At 42.6% G+C, this 14,987-nt stretch overlaps 1 protein-coding gene and 1 long non-coding RNA gene across 3 annotated transcripts in view; one reads left to right on the forward strand and one right to left on the reverse strand.

Annotated features, from left to right (window-relative positions):
* Positions 1 to 425: 425 nt before the first annotated feature.
* Positions 426 to 2,419, reverse strand: LOC118361972 (uncharacterized). The gene is made up of 4 exons (XR_004821096.2): positions 1,501 to 2,419; positions 1,247 to 1,323; positions 716 to 1,126; positions 426 to 598 (listed from the first exon to the last, which is right to left on the reverse strand). It is a non-coding gene; the product is annotated as an uncharacterized LOC118361972 (long non-coding RNA).
* Positions 2,420 to 8,994: 6,575 nt separating this feature from the next.
* Positions 8,995 to 14,987, forward strand: part of btaf1 (BTAF1 RNA polymerase II, B-TFIID transcription factor-associated) — a 63,222-nt gene continuing 57,229 nt past the window's right edge. Inside the window, exons 1-5 of one of the 2 annotated variants that reach the window (XM_035799229.2) lie at positions 8,995 to 9,130; positions 9,233 to 9,411; positions 11,438 to 11,561; positions 12,028 to 12,142; positions 12,695 to 12,838. In XM_035799229.2, coding sequence (XP_035655122.1) covers positions 9,398 to 9,411; positions 11,438 to 11,561; positions 12,028 to 12,142; positions 12,695 to 12,838 — 397 coding nt within the window. In that variant the 5' untranslated portion in view covers positions 8,995 to 9,130; positions 9,233 to 9,397. Of the gene's footprint in view, positions 9,412 to 11,437; positions 11,562 to 12,027; positions 12,143 to 12,694; positions 12,839 to 14,987 lie in introns of both variants that reach the window. The other variant, XM_052477965.1, reaches the window with a different exon arrangement.

Consider the following 14,987-nt stretch of genomic DNA (forward strand, 5'->3'; position numbering starts at 1 on the left):
AATCCATTCTAGAATAAGGCTGTAACGTAACACAATGTGGAAAAGTCAGGGGGTCTGAATACTTTCCGAATGCACTGTAAAGTAGAGACAGTTTGGCATGTCAAGTCAATGCTTTCTCAGTCTGTCTTGCAATATGGTCTAGAGTTAATACACACACATAATTGTGTTATTCAAAAGTGTCACATTTCTAGGAAATCAGGGCAGTGACTTCATACAAACAATAGCATTACTTGTGGAGTCAGACAAGCATGAGAATAATTTTATTTATAACGTTATTCTTTAAAGAATTATCAGTTGATCCGATTAGAGCCAAAGCAAATGAGCAGTTACTGGAATTACTCCACAGAAATTAAGAATGGGAAACATACAAGACATGAAATGATACATTTTATTTTCATTCACAATAACTGACATAACTGGACCTCTTGAGATTTCCGTAACAGAGTTGATTAGGAATTTGTTTCAGTGCACCTCATACAAACAGACAGTAAAAACATCACAAAATAAAAAAACATCCATAAAAGCATTCGTATTTTATCAATACTCTAGTAAGAGCCTCATGTTGACAGAGCCCACCTGCACTCGGGTGGCCAGGTGCCTAAACAGGAACAGGATATGATGACAAAGAGAGAAAGAGATGAATGGAGCACTGGTGTCTTGTATGTAAATTACATTTGCTTGATTTATTGATTGTTTAAGTAGAGTGACCTCTTACCCATCAGGTAGGAAGTAGCAGTCCCAATGTAACGGATGTGAAATGGCTAGCTTAGTTAGCGGTGAATGCCAAATAGCTTTTCAATCGGTGACGTCACTTGCTCTGAGACCTTGAAGTCGTGGTTCCCCTTGCTCTGTGGCTTTTGTGGAGCGATGGGTAACGATGCTTCGTGGGTGACTGTTGTTGATGTGTGCAGAGGGTCCCTGGTTCACGCCCAGGTATGGGCGAGGGGACGGTCTAAAGTTATACTGTTACACCAACACTGCCAAGTGGCTGGGATGTCATCCAACTGAATCCACTGTCCTCTCCACCCCAAACATCTCCACCACCACCATCTGCTGTCTGCACCCTAGATCCCTCTGAAGACAGATAGACCTGGGTGTTGCCACAGGTACTACCCTTCAACTCCTCCTATAACATACACACAAGTCAGGTCCTGTTGGAAACCTAGGGGTTAGTGGTTTTAGAGTAAGGGGCTAGGGTGACAGTAGGGGGTAACAGATGGCTTGGAGGGAAAGACTAATATGTCACCTTCAGGAACTTTGAGGGAATCTGCATGTCCTCCCACACCAGACACCTCTTCTCAAACACGGGTTTATCATCCTTCACTTAATACACAACACACAATAATGTAAATAGGGGAACACTCTTAATAGTGTGTGTGTGTGTGTGTGTGTACCTGTGTATGTGTGTATTTGGGGCGGGAGCAGCAGGAGCTTCATGTTGAGGGTAGAGTCCACCTGCACTCGGCTGGCAACGTACAAGTAGAAGTGATGTCCGCTTACCCGTCAGGTAGGAAGTAACAGTGCCAACACTGTCAAGTGGCTGGGATGTCCTCCACTGAATTCACTGTCCTCTCCACGCCAAACACCTCCACCACCAGGTCCCTCTGACCATATATAGACCACACAACACGGTCAATAATAGACGGTCAAATCAAACACAACTGAGAACACAAACTTCATAGAACAGTGAATTTGTAGCTAGGCAATAACGTTAGCTAGCTTGTCTAGCCACAACAGTTGTGGTGATTTGGCTACAAACAAATGACACTCACTTGAGACTGTGTGGTTAGCTAGTTGCCCTAACGGTAACGCTAGATTATGTTAACTAACGTTACACTAGGAACAAAATCAAAACGCACCCTCCCCTTTCCCGCCTACCTTGACAGTGCTTGTTTTCCGATATCTGAAGCGAAAAACGAAAAAAGGTAGCTTTGTCAATTTCGATCAACTTTAAATAAAAGAAAACGGATAACGAATGGTGAATCACTATCCGTCATCCTGGTTAATGTATGATAGCCATTGTCTAGAAGGTACACGGACCCTGCTGGCCTAGTCTAGGATCAGATGGGGCCATTAGTGGAATAGTGGTGATGTTTTAATGAGTGTCGAGTTAGTTGGTAGGGTCACTAACTCTTACACCGGACTCGCACTAGGTGGTGGTGTATGCACCTTTCAGTGTATGCACCTTTTAATTTAAATAAGAAGAAGCAGACAAATATTTTTAGAACTACACATACATAGACCACAGCCTGTCGTTTCAAAGGGAAACAAATGAGCCATAGTGGGCAGAACAAGCAAGGAGGTGGGCAGAGCCAAGCACGAGCTAACAAGATTCTAGCGTGCATTTGCAGGGTTCCGTTGTGGAATGTCTACCCTGTAAAGTCCACGTGTGCAATAACTCAATTCGCCTTCGCATTCCTTTTTTTTCTTCTTTGGCAAAGGGTAAAGTCTACAAAACGTTGTCCACTCTATTCCTAACAGATTGTAGTTTTGGGAAGTGAAAACTCTTTTGAAATCAAATGTTTCATCGATGAGTAAATTAGCAGAATGTCGGCCAAAATACATCTCTTCCATCATCTAACATTTCATTTGATGAAGCCGTCTGATCCCAGATCTGTTTGTGCCGTATAGCCAAACATTTCCATGACAATGACCATGCTGTAGGAATTGGCAAGACAGCACAGACTAATCTGGATCAAGACTAATAATGATAAAGGCATTACAGCGAACATGGGTTCAGTGATATCTGTTGTGGAGAGGGATGGGGTTTGAGGGGCTGACATCCACAGCATGAGTGTTACACGAGTGCAGAAGACCAAAGTGTCTGGACTTCTCCAGCTGCTCTTCTGTGGTGAAGTCAAACTCCTCCAGTGCATGCAGGCGAAAGTGACTCGTGGCTCTGTCTCTCTGCTCACAGGCCTGCTATTGGTCAAACAATATGAAATGCTCACTTCAAACATCCACTTCAAACCAAGTGTTCTGGGCAAGCTTTCATGTTTCAGCAATCTAGCCGTTTCCTGATTCGAATCCATAGCAACTACTGAGTGTTTTGTATCAACAACACAGCATTGGGTTTATTTTGATAGAATACAAGTGTATGTTCTGAGTACAGTGTTACCACTCACCCTAATGAGTTCTGTGAGTTTCGTGTTAGCAGGGTAGTTGGAGTCAAACTGAAGGTCCCTGATCCATTCAAGCCTACTCGCATTGGGACCGCTGGCCATGGGTCTACAGGAAATGTAACATGGTTAGGGTTTCTATTGCAAGTCAGACTAAAGAAAAGCCGTCAATTCACAAGGTAACATACACACCCCCCCCGTGCAAACTGGCTCTAACCAGAGTAGAAAGAAGAGTGGGAGGCGCCTATGCACAACAGAGCAAGAGGACAAGTACATTAGTGTCTAGTTTGAGAAACCGACGCCTCACAAGTCCTCAACTGGCAGCTTCATTAAATACTACCCGCCAAACACCAGTCTCCACATCAACAGTGAAGAGGCGACTCTGGGATTCTGGCCTTCTAGGCAGGTCCTCTGTCCGTGTTCTTTTGCCCATCTTAATCTCTTATTTTTATTGGCCAGTTAGAGACATGGCTTTTTCTTTTTTATGGAATATCTACATTGGCGTACAGAGGCCCATTATTGGCAACCATCACTCCTGTGTTCCAATGGCACGTTGTGTTAGCTAATCCAAGTTAATTTTAAAAGGCTAATTGATCATTAGAAAACCCTTTTGCAATTATGTTAGCACAGCTGAAAACTGTTGTTCTGAATAAAGAAGCAATAAAACTGTCTGGCCAATAAAAAGAAGTGTAAGATGGGCAAAATAACACAAGACACTGGACAGAGGAAGTTTGGAAAAAAGTGTTATGGACAGATTAATCTAAGTTTGAGGTGTTCAGATCACAAAGAAGAACATTCGTGAGATGCAGAAAAAATTAAAAGATGCTGGAGGAGTGCTTGACTCCATCTATCAAGCATGTTGGAGGCAATGTGATGGTCTGGGGGTGCTTTGGTGGTGGTAAAGTGGGAGCTTTTTACAGGGTATAAGGGATCTTGAAGGAAGGCTATCACTCCATTTTGCAACGCCATGCCCTGTGGACGGCGCTTAATTGGAGCCAATTTCCTCCTACAACAGGACAATGACCCAAAGCACAGCTCCAAACTATGCAATAACTATTTAGGGAGGAGGCAGTCAGCTGGTATTCTTTCTATAATGAAGTGGCCAGCAGTCACCGGATCTCAACCCTATTGAGCTGTTGTGGGAGCAGCTTGACCGTATGGTACGTAAGAAGTGCCCATCAAGCCAATCCAACATGTGGGAGGTATGCTTCAGGAAGCATGGGGTGAAATCTCTTCAGATTACCTCAACAAATTGACAACTAGAATGCCAAAGGTCTGCAAGGCTGTAATTGCTGCAAATGGAGGATTCTTTGACAAAAGCTAAGTTTGAAGGACAAAATTATTATTTATAACCATGTCAACATCTTGAATATATTTCCTATCCATTTTGCAACTCATTATGTATGTTTTCATGGAAAACAAGGACATTTATAAGTGACCCTAAACTTTTGACCGGTAGTGAACATACTGTTGAAGTTGGAAGTTTACATACCCTTAGGTTGGAGTCATTAAAACTTGTTTTTCACCCACTTTTTCAACAAAATATCATTTTGGCAAGTCAGTTAGGACATCTACTTTCTGCATGACAGAAGTCATTTTTCCCAAAATTATTTACAGATAGATTATTTCAATTATAATTCACTGTATCACAATTCCAGTGGGTCAGAAGTTTACATACACTAATTGACTGTGCCTTTAAACAGCTTGAAAAATTCCAGAAAATTATTTCATGGCTTTAGAAGCTTCTGATAGGCTAATTGACATCATTGGAGTCAATTGGAGGTGTACCTGTGGATGCATTTCATGGCCTACCTTCAAATCAGTGCATCTTTGCTTGACATCATGGGAAAATCAAAATAAATCAGCCAAGACCTCAAGTCTGGTTCATCCTTGGGAGCAATTTCCAAACGCCTGAAGGTACCACGTTCATCTGTACAAACAGTAGTATGCAAGTATAAACACCATGGGACATCGCAGCCATCATACCGCTCTGGAAGGAGATGCATTTTGTCTCCTAGAGATGAACATACTTTGGTGCGAAAAGTGCAAATCAATCCCAGAACAACAGCAAAGGACCTTGTGAAGATGCTGGAGGAAACAGGTACAAAAGTATCTATATCCACAGTAAAATGAGTTTTATATCAACATAACCTGAAAGGCCACTCAGCAAGGAAGAAGGCACTGCTCCAAAACCGCCATAAAAAAGCCAGACTACGGTTTGCAACTGCACATGGGGACAAAGATCGTACTTTTTGGAGAAATGTCCTCTGGTCTGATGAAACATAAATAGAACCTTTTGGCCATAATGACCATCGTTATGTTTGGAGGAAAAAGGGAGAGGCTTGCAAGCCGAAGAACACCATCCCAACCGTGAAGCACAGGGGTAGCAGCATCATGTTGTGGGGGTGCTTTGCTGCAGGAGGGACTGGTGCACTTCACAAAATAGATGGCATCACGAGGAAGAAAATGATGTGGATATATTGAAGCAACATCTCAAGACATAAGTCAGGAAGTTGAAGCTTAGTTGCAAATGGGTCTTCCAAATGGTCAATAACCCCAAGCATATTTTTTCAAAGTTGTGGCAAAATGGCTTAAGGACAACAAAGTCAAGGTATTGGAGTGGCCATCACAAAGCCCTGACCTCAACCCTATGGAAAATGTGTGGGTAGAACTGAAAAAGCATGTGCAAGCAAGGGGGCCTACAAACCGGACTCAGTTACCCCAGCTCTGTCAAGAGGAATGGGCCAAATGTCTCACAACTTATTGTGGGAAGCTTGTGGAAGGCTACCCGAAACGTTTGACCCAAGATAAACAATATAATGGCAATGCTACCAAATACTAATTGAGTGTATGTAAACTTCTGACCCACTAGGAATGTGATGAAAGAAATAAAATCTGAAATAAATCATTCTCTCTACTATTATTCTGACATTTCACATTCTTAAAATAAACTGGTAATTCTAACTGACCTAAGACAAGGAATTTTCACAAGGATTAAATGTCAGAAATTGTGAAAAACTGAGTTTAAATGTATTTGGCTAAGGTGTATTTAAACTTCTGACTTCAACTTTAAAATACATATATGGATGTATAATATCACAGCAATCTTTGTACAATTTCCACCAAATGCATATTCTTCATTATTGTTGGGTTACCGGTTGTGAGAGTGTATCAGTGGTAGGTTCATTCTTCTCCAACTCATCAAATTTATGGCAGAAGAAAAGAACGGCTTCTTCCTTTGAGCTTGACTCCAAAGAGAAAAGCAACAAAGGCAGTCCAGATAAGAGAAATGCACTCTTATTTATGTTAGTCTGTATCAAATCAATAGTACAACCAAACAATGAAAGCCAGACACAATATGGTGGTCAGTAATGTCTGTAATTTTTTATTGAACAAATTCTTATTTACAATGACGGCCAACCCCGGCCAACGCTGGGCCAATTGTGCACCGACTCCCAATCATGGCCGGTTGTGATACAGCCTGGATTCGAAACCAGGGTCTGTAGTGACGCCTCTAGCACTGAAATGCGCTGCCTTAGACCGCTGCGCCACCTGGGAGCCATAATGCAAAAATGACAAGACCTGTATTTTCCCTACCTGCTCGTCAGCAATTTTCTGAGGTTCTTTTATTCTCACTTCTCTTGATTTTAAATTGAAGGGGTTTTCACTAAATGAGGAAACATAAGAAGAATGACAATACCAGCCTGTTCACATATCATGATTAGAGCGTCTATTGAGGATTGATAGACTGACTCTAACCACAACTAGATATCTCACCTGGAGCATGAGTCTACCTTTTTCTTGACTTCTGCTGAGCCTGATATGAGGGTGCTGTGGTATCACTCTCAAATTTGGTCAACAAGTGGAGTCAGTAAACAGACACACAACAACAATCAAATGCACAATTCACTACTGATTTGTATTTTTTAAAGCAGTATGCCAAATGCCAATACCCCATTCTTGGATGTTTACTCCATCTTGAATTTGAAGCTTTTCCTTATTCTCTAAAGCAATCCTCGAAACAAATGCCAGATGGATGTGTCCTACAGAAGTGTTTCACTCTAGTGCCAAGCGATAGCCTATTTCCTCAAGCTTCACCTTGAATTTGAGCAAAAATGAGATGGGCATTTCTTAAATTCAGTTAAATACCCACAAACTCTTCTAGTGAGACCTGGCCGCCAAGTCACCATGGTGGCCAAACTAAAACAAACGAGAACAAACACTTAAACAAACTCTAAAATATCAGTAATACAATCATGGTTAAATTGTAGGAAAATAAGTAGCTAGCTGGACTCTCAACACAGATGAAAGGGGTTAGTTAGCTAGCTAGTTATCATATTTGTCTCAGTATAGCTAGCTAGTTTGCTAGTTAAGTTCCTGCCAAATGCATAATGCTAGCAAGCTAGAACTTGATAGGCTTTTCTTCAGACAGCTTCCTAACTGTTGCTAGATAGCAGCTAATTCTATACTATACCCAACAACAGTCTGAGATGTTTCCCCCATAATTCCACTTTGCCATAATTTCACTGCTCCACTGTGTTAGCTAGCTATGGCCATCTATTGCCAGACCAGACAGTGTGCGCTAAATAAACATTATCCTCTTTGCATGAGCCTGGCACTGACAGTTTCAGCACTGGTCAGCTCCTGATGCTGAAACTCAGCTATGACAGCTGGTGGCTTCTTGCAGAAATAATCATTTTTGATTGTACAAATTTGTACAAATTTAGCAGCTGGACACTTCAAAAATACATTTGAGCTATACCATTTTTTTTGAAAGATGCGACTTTGTGACTTTGTGAAAAGTTTTAAAGATTTTAATGGTGATGAAGCTTTGATGGGCAGTTACATTAATTGTATTATTTATTCTATCACCATAAGGTTGGAGTTAAAACAGGTTGGTTTCACAGAGTGAGTAACATACTGTACCTTTTCAAATCAAATCAAGTGTTATTGGTCACATACACATATTTAGCAGATGTTAGTGCAGGTGTAGCGAAATGCTTGTGTTCCTAGCTCCAACAGTGCAGTAGTATCTAAAAACGATTAACAACAAAACACACATATCTAAAAGTAAAATAATGGAATATAGAAATATTAGATTGAGCAATGTCAGAGTGGCATTGACTAAAATACAGTAGAATAACAGTATATACATATGAGATGAGTAAAGCAGTATGTAAACGTTATTAAAGTGACTAGTTTTCCATTATTAAAGTGGCCAGTGATTCCAAGTTTATGTATATAGGGCAGCAGCCTCTAAGGTACAGGGTTGCCTAACTGGGTGGAAGCTGGCTAGTGATGGCTATTAAACAGTCTGATGGTCTTGAGATAGAAGCTGTTTTTCAGTCTCTCGGTCCCAGCTTTGATGCACCTGTACTTACCTCGCCTTCTGGATAACAGTGAACAGGCCATGGTTTGGGTGGTTGATGTCCTTGAAGATCTTTTTGGCTTTCCTGTGACATCGGGTGCTGTAGGTGTCCTGGAAGGCAGGTAGTTGCCACCGGTGATTTGTTGGGCAGACCACACCACTCTCTGGAGAGCACTGCGGTTGCGGGCATTGCAGTTGCCATACCAGGTGATGATACAGCCCGAAAGGATGCTCTCAACTGTGCATCTATAAACGTTTGTCAGGATTTTAGGAGCCAAGACAAATTTCTTCAGCCTCCTGAGGTTGAACAGGCACCGTTGGTAAAGGTTCTCTGTTGAATGACAGGTGCGTGGGAGGGCTTTTGTCAATTAAAAAGGGGAAACAAGTCATTCCTGCGAGGAGCTTCTTCTTTTTTTGCCGCTTTGTGCACTTCCTCTTTAATGTGCTTTTCTATTGGTCGCTGAAATGACTTGTAACCAATCAGCTCGCGCCTGCTATGGAGGAAAGAATAAATGCAAGATGGCTCCTCATATAAAATCAGCCTCCTGGGTTCCCTTTAGCGAACACAAAAATTACTCTTTAAATCTCATTCGATTAAAGTACTTATCTGGGAGTAGTTCAGAAGGTTAATACAAGGTTTAAGGTGATATAAGTTTAATAAATTACATTTTTCGGAGGAAGAAATGATTCAAGAGAAAAGAGGGACCTACTTTGAAGACCTGATTTGATGAACTCATTTCGACAGGTTTCGGGTGGTGAGCTGTGAGAAGAGACGCACTAGCGGCCTCCCTTTGCTAGGCTAGCTTGCGCTTTGGATTAGCGTCAAGTAAAGCGGATAACTTTAAATAAATGATCGCTCCTGTTCAATACGGATCACAAAAGAGCACATTTACACATTAAATTAATCGTCATGGCCGTTTCAAGGTGAGATTCCCTAACTATGTATTTATATTTATATCCAATATTATTAACTTAGCCACTAGTTATCTAGCTTGTTAGCATGAACAAGCAATGGCATGGTGTTGATGGCTGGCTAGCCTAACACACAACGGCCGGTGGTGGTTCATGATACTGGGCCAACCGCGCTTGGGTTCATGGCATTCGTTTTTCAACTAGGTAACGTTAGTTCTAGCCAAACAACAGTTTTAACTACCTAAGTTATATAGCAAGTTTAGCCAGGCAGTTTACTACTGAGCTACTAGCTACAAAAACTACAGCAATTCCTAATTCGCTAACGTTAAGTAGATCATTTTGTCAGTTGCCAGCAGACCTGTCGCATGCAATTGATCATGATGAAGTGGTCTTAAAGAAATGTTAGCTGTTACTTGATGTGCCATCTGCTTGCAAATGTGCCAGTATATGTCATCTTGTGAATTAGATTATCGCTCATGTTTCATCCAGATATTTATTTTAATGAGATGACTTTCCCAAACGTATGGTTATTGTAGGGTGGTTTGTTTCTCACGTGTCATATCCAGCATGTGTAAATGAGTTTGCTCTAAATAACATGGACAATGGTTTCTGTTCTTAATTTCATGTGGCAGGTAGCCTAGTGGTTAGAGCGTCGGGCCAGTAACCCGAAAGGTTACAAGATCGAACCCCCGAGCTGACAAGGTAGAAATCTGTCATTCTGCCTCTGAGCAAGACAGTTAACCCATTGTTCCCCGGGCTGGATGTCGATAAAGGCAGCCCCCACACCTTCAGAGGGGTTAGGTTAAATGCGGAAGACACATTTTAGTTTATGGCATTCAGTTGTTCATTCGGGTTTGCAAGAGGATGCATATTTGAAGCTTTCAGCTTATGCTTTAGTGGTGGATTTGGCTCTGTTTAGCCACTGCAGTCTTAAACCATGCACGCTATATACTCAATTGGCAGTGGTGATTGCCTGCCCACCGGAGCCCCTTATTGTTTTTAGCTGATAGGAGTGGAACATGGTGTGGTTGTCTGCTGCAATAGCCCATTTGTGACAAGGATCAAGTTATGCGCTCTGAGACACCGATCTGCACACCACTGTTGTACTACACCGTTATTTATCAGTTTGTGGCCTGCCTGTTAGCACGATTCTTGCCATTCGCCTTTGACCTCTCTCAATGAGCTGTTTTCACCCACAGGACTGCCACGACTGGATGTTTTTTTGTTTCTCACCATTCTCTGTAAATCATTGACACTGTTCAGGAGGCCAACCATTTCTGAGACACTGGATCTGGCACCGACGATCATACCACGCTCAGTCGCTTAGGTCACTCCTTTTGCCCATTCTAACATTCACATGACTCGCTGTCTGTAGGATTGATACATTTTTGTGAATGGGGTGGTGTACCTAATAAACTGCCTGGTGACTGTATATCCATAAACTTGACCTGAAGGCTACATGGATGCAATTATCCATTGACTGTTAGCCAGGCTCCAGACAACTTCTGGATCTTGCATTTCAATGATGTGTGCTTTGTGTCTGAACATCCGCTTATATTTTTATATCAAATTACCTAGTTGGTAGTACAATAACAAATCAAAACATTTCCACCTGGATCATTTGAATGCTCAAAGGGTAAAATGTTTTTTGTTGCCCTGCCTAAACTATTCCTAATCCAAACAAGATGTACCTCAACCAGAACTGCATTAATGTTTAGTCAAGAGATGTTGGATTTGTTTTACTGAGTGGCTGGGCATGTTGCCACAGCACAGACTCCAGTTTTTTCATTCTTAAAAAAAAATGGCCCTCTTTATTTTTAGCAGAGTTGTGTTCAATACTCTTATCTCGCACATGGTTTACTCTAGGAAGTTCAAGTTCTACAACGCTCCACGGAGTTCATTGTTCTGTTACATTTGGAAGTTTAACATTAAACTAATGCAACTTCTAAAGTCTCTTCTCTCATATGCAATGGAGCTCAATGCATGCATAGTATATTTGCATCTACTTTTTTTTTTTTCTCCCACTCTCGTCTTCCAGGCTTGATCGTCTTTTTATCCTGCTTGACACGGGAACTACTCCGGTGACGAGGAAGACTGCTGCCCAACAGCTGGGAGATGTGGTCAAACTCCACCCACATGAGCTCAACAACCTGTTGTCGAAGGTATGTATCTTCCTCCATGAGTGCCCACAGTTGGGTCCCTATCTACACCAGGGTCGTATTCAGTGGGCACCAAAAGGAAGAAAAGACTGAAATAGGGAGGTACTACTTGAACTTGTCTGAGAAATGTTTGTCTTCATTTTGCTACAGTATGTGATAATGGAGTCCACACTGTTGTCAGCTCCCTACCCCCTTGATTGTAGTGCAGCCACAAGGGCATCTATATTTTAACCACCCATACAGATTGTCAGACCCTTCTTTACCTTGTCTGGGAAAAATCTAAATGGAGGCCCATAAAGGTCATAGACTGCTGAATAGCCCGCTGTCTTCGTTTCCTCTGCATGTTGAGGTGATTTATTAAACAAGTGGACTGTTTGATCTGGTGTAGTGCATAAGTTCCCCACCATCTGATCTGACACGTGTTACATCCTACGAGTCCTGTGTTTTCTTGCTCACCCACAACCTACAGGTATTGACATACCTGAGAAGTCCAAACTGGGACACGCGTATCGCTGCGGGTCAAGCAGTGGAGGCCATTGTGAAGAATATCCCAGAGTGGAGCCCATCACCCAAGCCCAAAGAAGGTGACCCAACCTTAACCTGCCACGTTATTCACAGCCATGTGCCTCTGTTTTGTTACACTCCTGATGGTAGGAAACAAATAAAGCCTTAACGTTCCCTTACTCGCAGAATTAGCATTTAAATGGCCTTCGTGAAACCTGTTACATGGCCTCTAGCTTTGTTTTCGGCCACCAGGAATCGGTTTGAGTAGGTATGTGTGAACACACTGGAAAATGTTTGCTCTACGTGTTATACAACTGTCGGAGCTGCTCTTAAGTAACCATTGACAGTAGGTGATGAGGTGTGTGTGTGTGTGTATGATCTAACATTGAAAAGAAACACTACATTTCATCAGCAATCAACCGCTCATTATACAAAGCTCTGACGAAGGCTGGGAGGGTGACATGCAAGCTTCAATAAACAAGTGATGCCGGCAAGTGCAGTATGCGAGTAACTTTTTCCTGATCTAATATTTCCCACTCAACAGCGAAAAGTATGGTTCCCATTCTGAATGTTAGAACCTTCACTTTTGATGTTGTAACTTACGGCGCAGTGTGGATGCTTGTCTCTTCCAGAGTCCTCTGCAGACTTTTCCCCGGAGGACTCCTACTCTGACCGTTTGAGTTTCTACCGATTCGACATCTCCCGCCTCCTCAAACATGGTGCTTCTCTACTGGGTTCTGCCGGCGCTGAGTTTGAGGTCCAGGATGACAAGTCTGGTATACATCTGCTTTTAAAAAAAAACTCTTAACTTGTCCTACGAACACCTGTGCTCGGTAATAAGAGGCTCCTAATAGGTTTGTGTGTCTGTTATCAAGTTAAAGGAATGTTATGGGAGAATCTAGTATGTGACCACATTACTAGGCTGTCTTCGTGCTCTTTTGTGAAACCTCACTGGGCAAGCCACCATAGCCTCGGAGAACAGGGTTTGGGGGGGTGTCATAAAATCAATTTAATTCATACATGATATCAAATTGATTAATATAAATGCCATTTTAAATACTATTAACATGGACCGTCAAGCTATTTCATTCTCGATTTTTTTTTAAGGACACTTTGGTTATCAAAAATAAATAGTTATAATCTTTTTATATGGCTTTTGCACAGAATGTCAAATCAGGTAATGCCAAATTTCAGACTTAAGGACGTATGTTTTGGTGTGACGGAAAGTCTTAGGCATTCAACGCGAGAACTCATTTTCGTACTAATTTTTCATTGCAAAGTTCTGCACCAAACGTCTTAGTTAATGTAAAATTGCGCAACTAAGATCTCTTTGGCAAAAACGTCAACTCCAAGAAATCTGTCATTCAATTATCTTAGCTGAATTCTGACTATTTTGAGGAAGTACACTGCTCAAAAAAAATAAAGGGAACACTAACAAACACAATGTAACTCTAAGTCAATCACACTTCTGTGAAATCAAACTGTCCACTTAGGAAGCAACACTGATTGACAATTTTCACATGCTGTTGTCTATTCCATTTGCACAACAGGTGGAAATTTTAGGCAATTGGCAAGACACCCCCAATAAAGGAGTGGTTCTGCAGGTGGTGACCACAAACAACTTCTCAGTTCCCATGCTTCCTGGCTGATGTTTTAGTCACTTTTGAATGCTGGCGGTGCTTTCACTCTAGTGGTAGCATGAGACTTGAGTCTACAACCCACACAAGTGGCTCAGGTAGTGCAGCTCATCCAGGATGGGACATCAATGCGAGCTGTGGCAAGGTTTGCTGTGTCTGTCAGCATAGTGTCCAGAGCATGGAGGCGCTACCAGGAGACAGGTCAGTACATCAGGAGGCCATAGGAGGGCAACAACCCAGCAGCAGGACCGCTACCTCTGCCTTTGTGCAAGGAGGGGCAGGAGGAGCACTGCCAGAGCCCTGCAAAATGACCTCCAGCAGGCCACAAATGTGCATGTCTGCTCAAACGGTCAGAAACAGATTCCCTGAGGGTGGTATGAGGGCCCGACGTCCACAGGTGGGGGTTGTGCTTGCAGCCCAACACCGTAAAGGACATTTGGCATTTGCCAGAGAACACAAAGATTGGCAAATTCGCCACTGGCGCCCTGTGCTCTTCACAGATGAAAGCAGGTTCACACTGAGCAGATGTGACAGTCTGGAGACGCCGTGGAGAACGTTCTGCTGCCTGCAACATCCTCCAGCATGACCGGTTTGGCGGTGGGTCAGTCATGGTGTGGGGTGGTATTTCTTTGGGGGGGCCGCACAGCCCTCCATGTGCTCGCCAGAGGTAGCCTGACTGCCATTAGGTACCGAGATGAGATCCTCAGACCCCTTGTGAGAACATATGCTGGTGCGGTTGGCCCTGGGTTCCTCCTAATGCTAGACCTCATGTGGCTGGAGTGTCAGCAGTTCCTGCAAGAGGAAGGCATTGATGCTATGGACTGGCCCGCCTGTTCCTCAGACCTGAATCCAATTGAGCACATCTGGGACATCATGTCTCGCTCCATCCACCAACGCCACGTTGCACCACAGACTGTCCAGGAGTTGGCGGTTGCTTTCGTCCAGGTCTAGGAGGAGATCCCTCAGGAGACCATCCGCCACCTCATCAGGAGCATGCCCATGCATTGTAGGGAGGTCATACAGGCACGTGGAGGCCACACACAATACTGAGCCTCATTTTGACTTGTTTTAAGGACATTACATCAAAGTTGGATCAGCCTGTAGTGTGGTTTTCCACTTTAATTTTGAGTGTGACTCCAAATCCAGACCTCCATGGGTTGATACATTTGATTTCCATTGATAATTTGTGTGATTTTTGTTGTCAGCACATTGAACTATGTAAAGAAAAAAGTATTTAATAAGAATATTTCATTCATTCAGCTCTAGGATGTGTTATTTTAGTGTTCCC

The sequence above is a fragment of the Oncorhynchus keta genome, chromosome 2 (assembly GCF_023373465.1).
Source record: "Oncorhynchus keta strain PuntledgeMale-10-30-2019 chromosome 2, Oket_V2, whole genome shotgun sequence".
Lineage (NCBI taxonomy): Eukaryota > Metazoa > Chordata > Actinopteri > Salmoniformes > Salmonidae > Oncorhynchus > Oncorhynchus keta.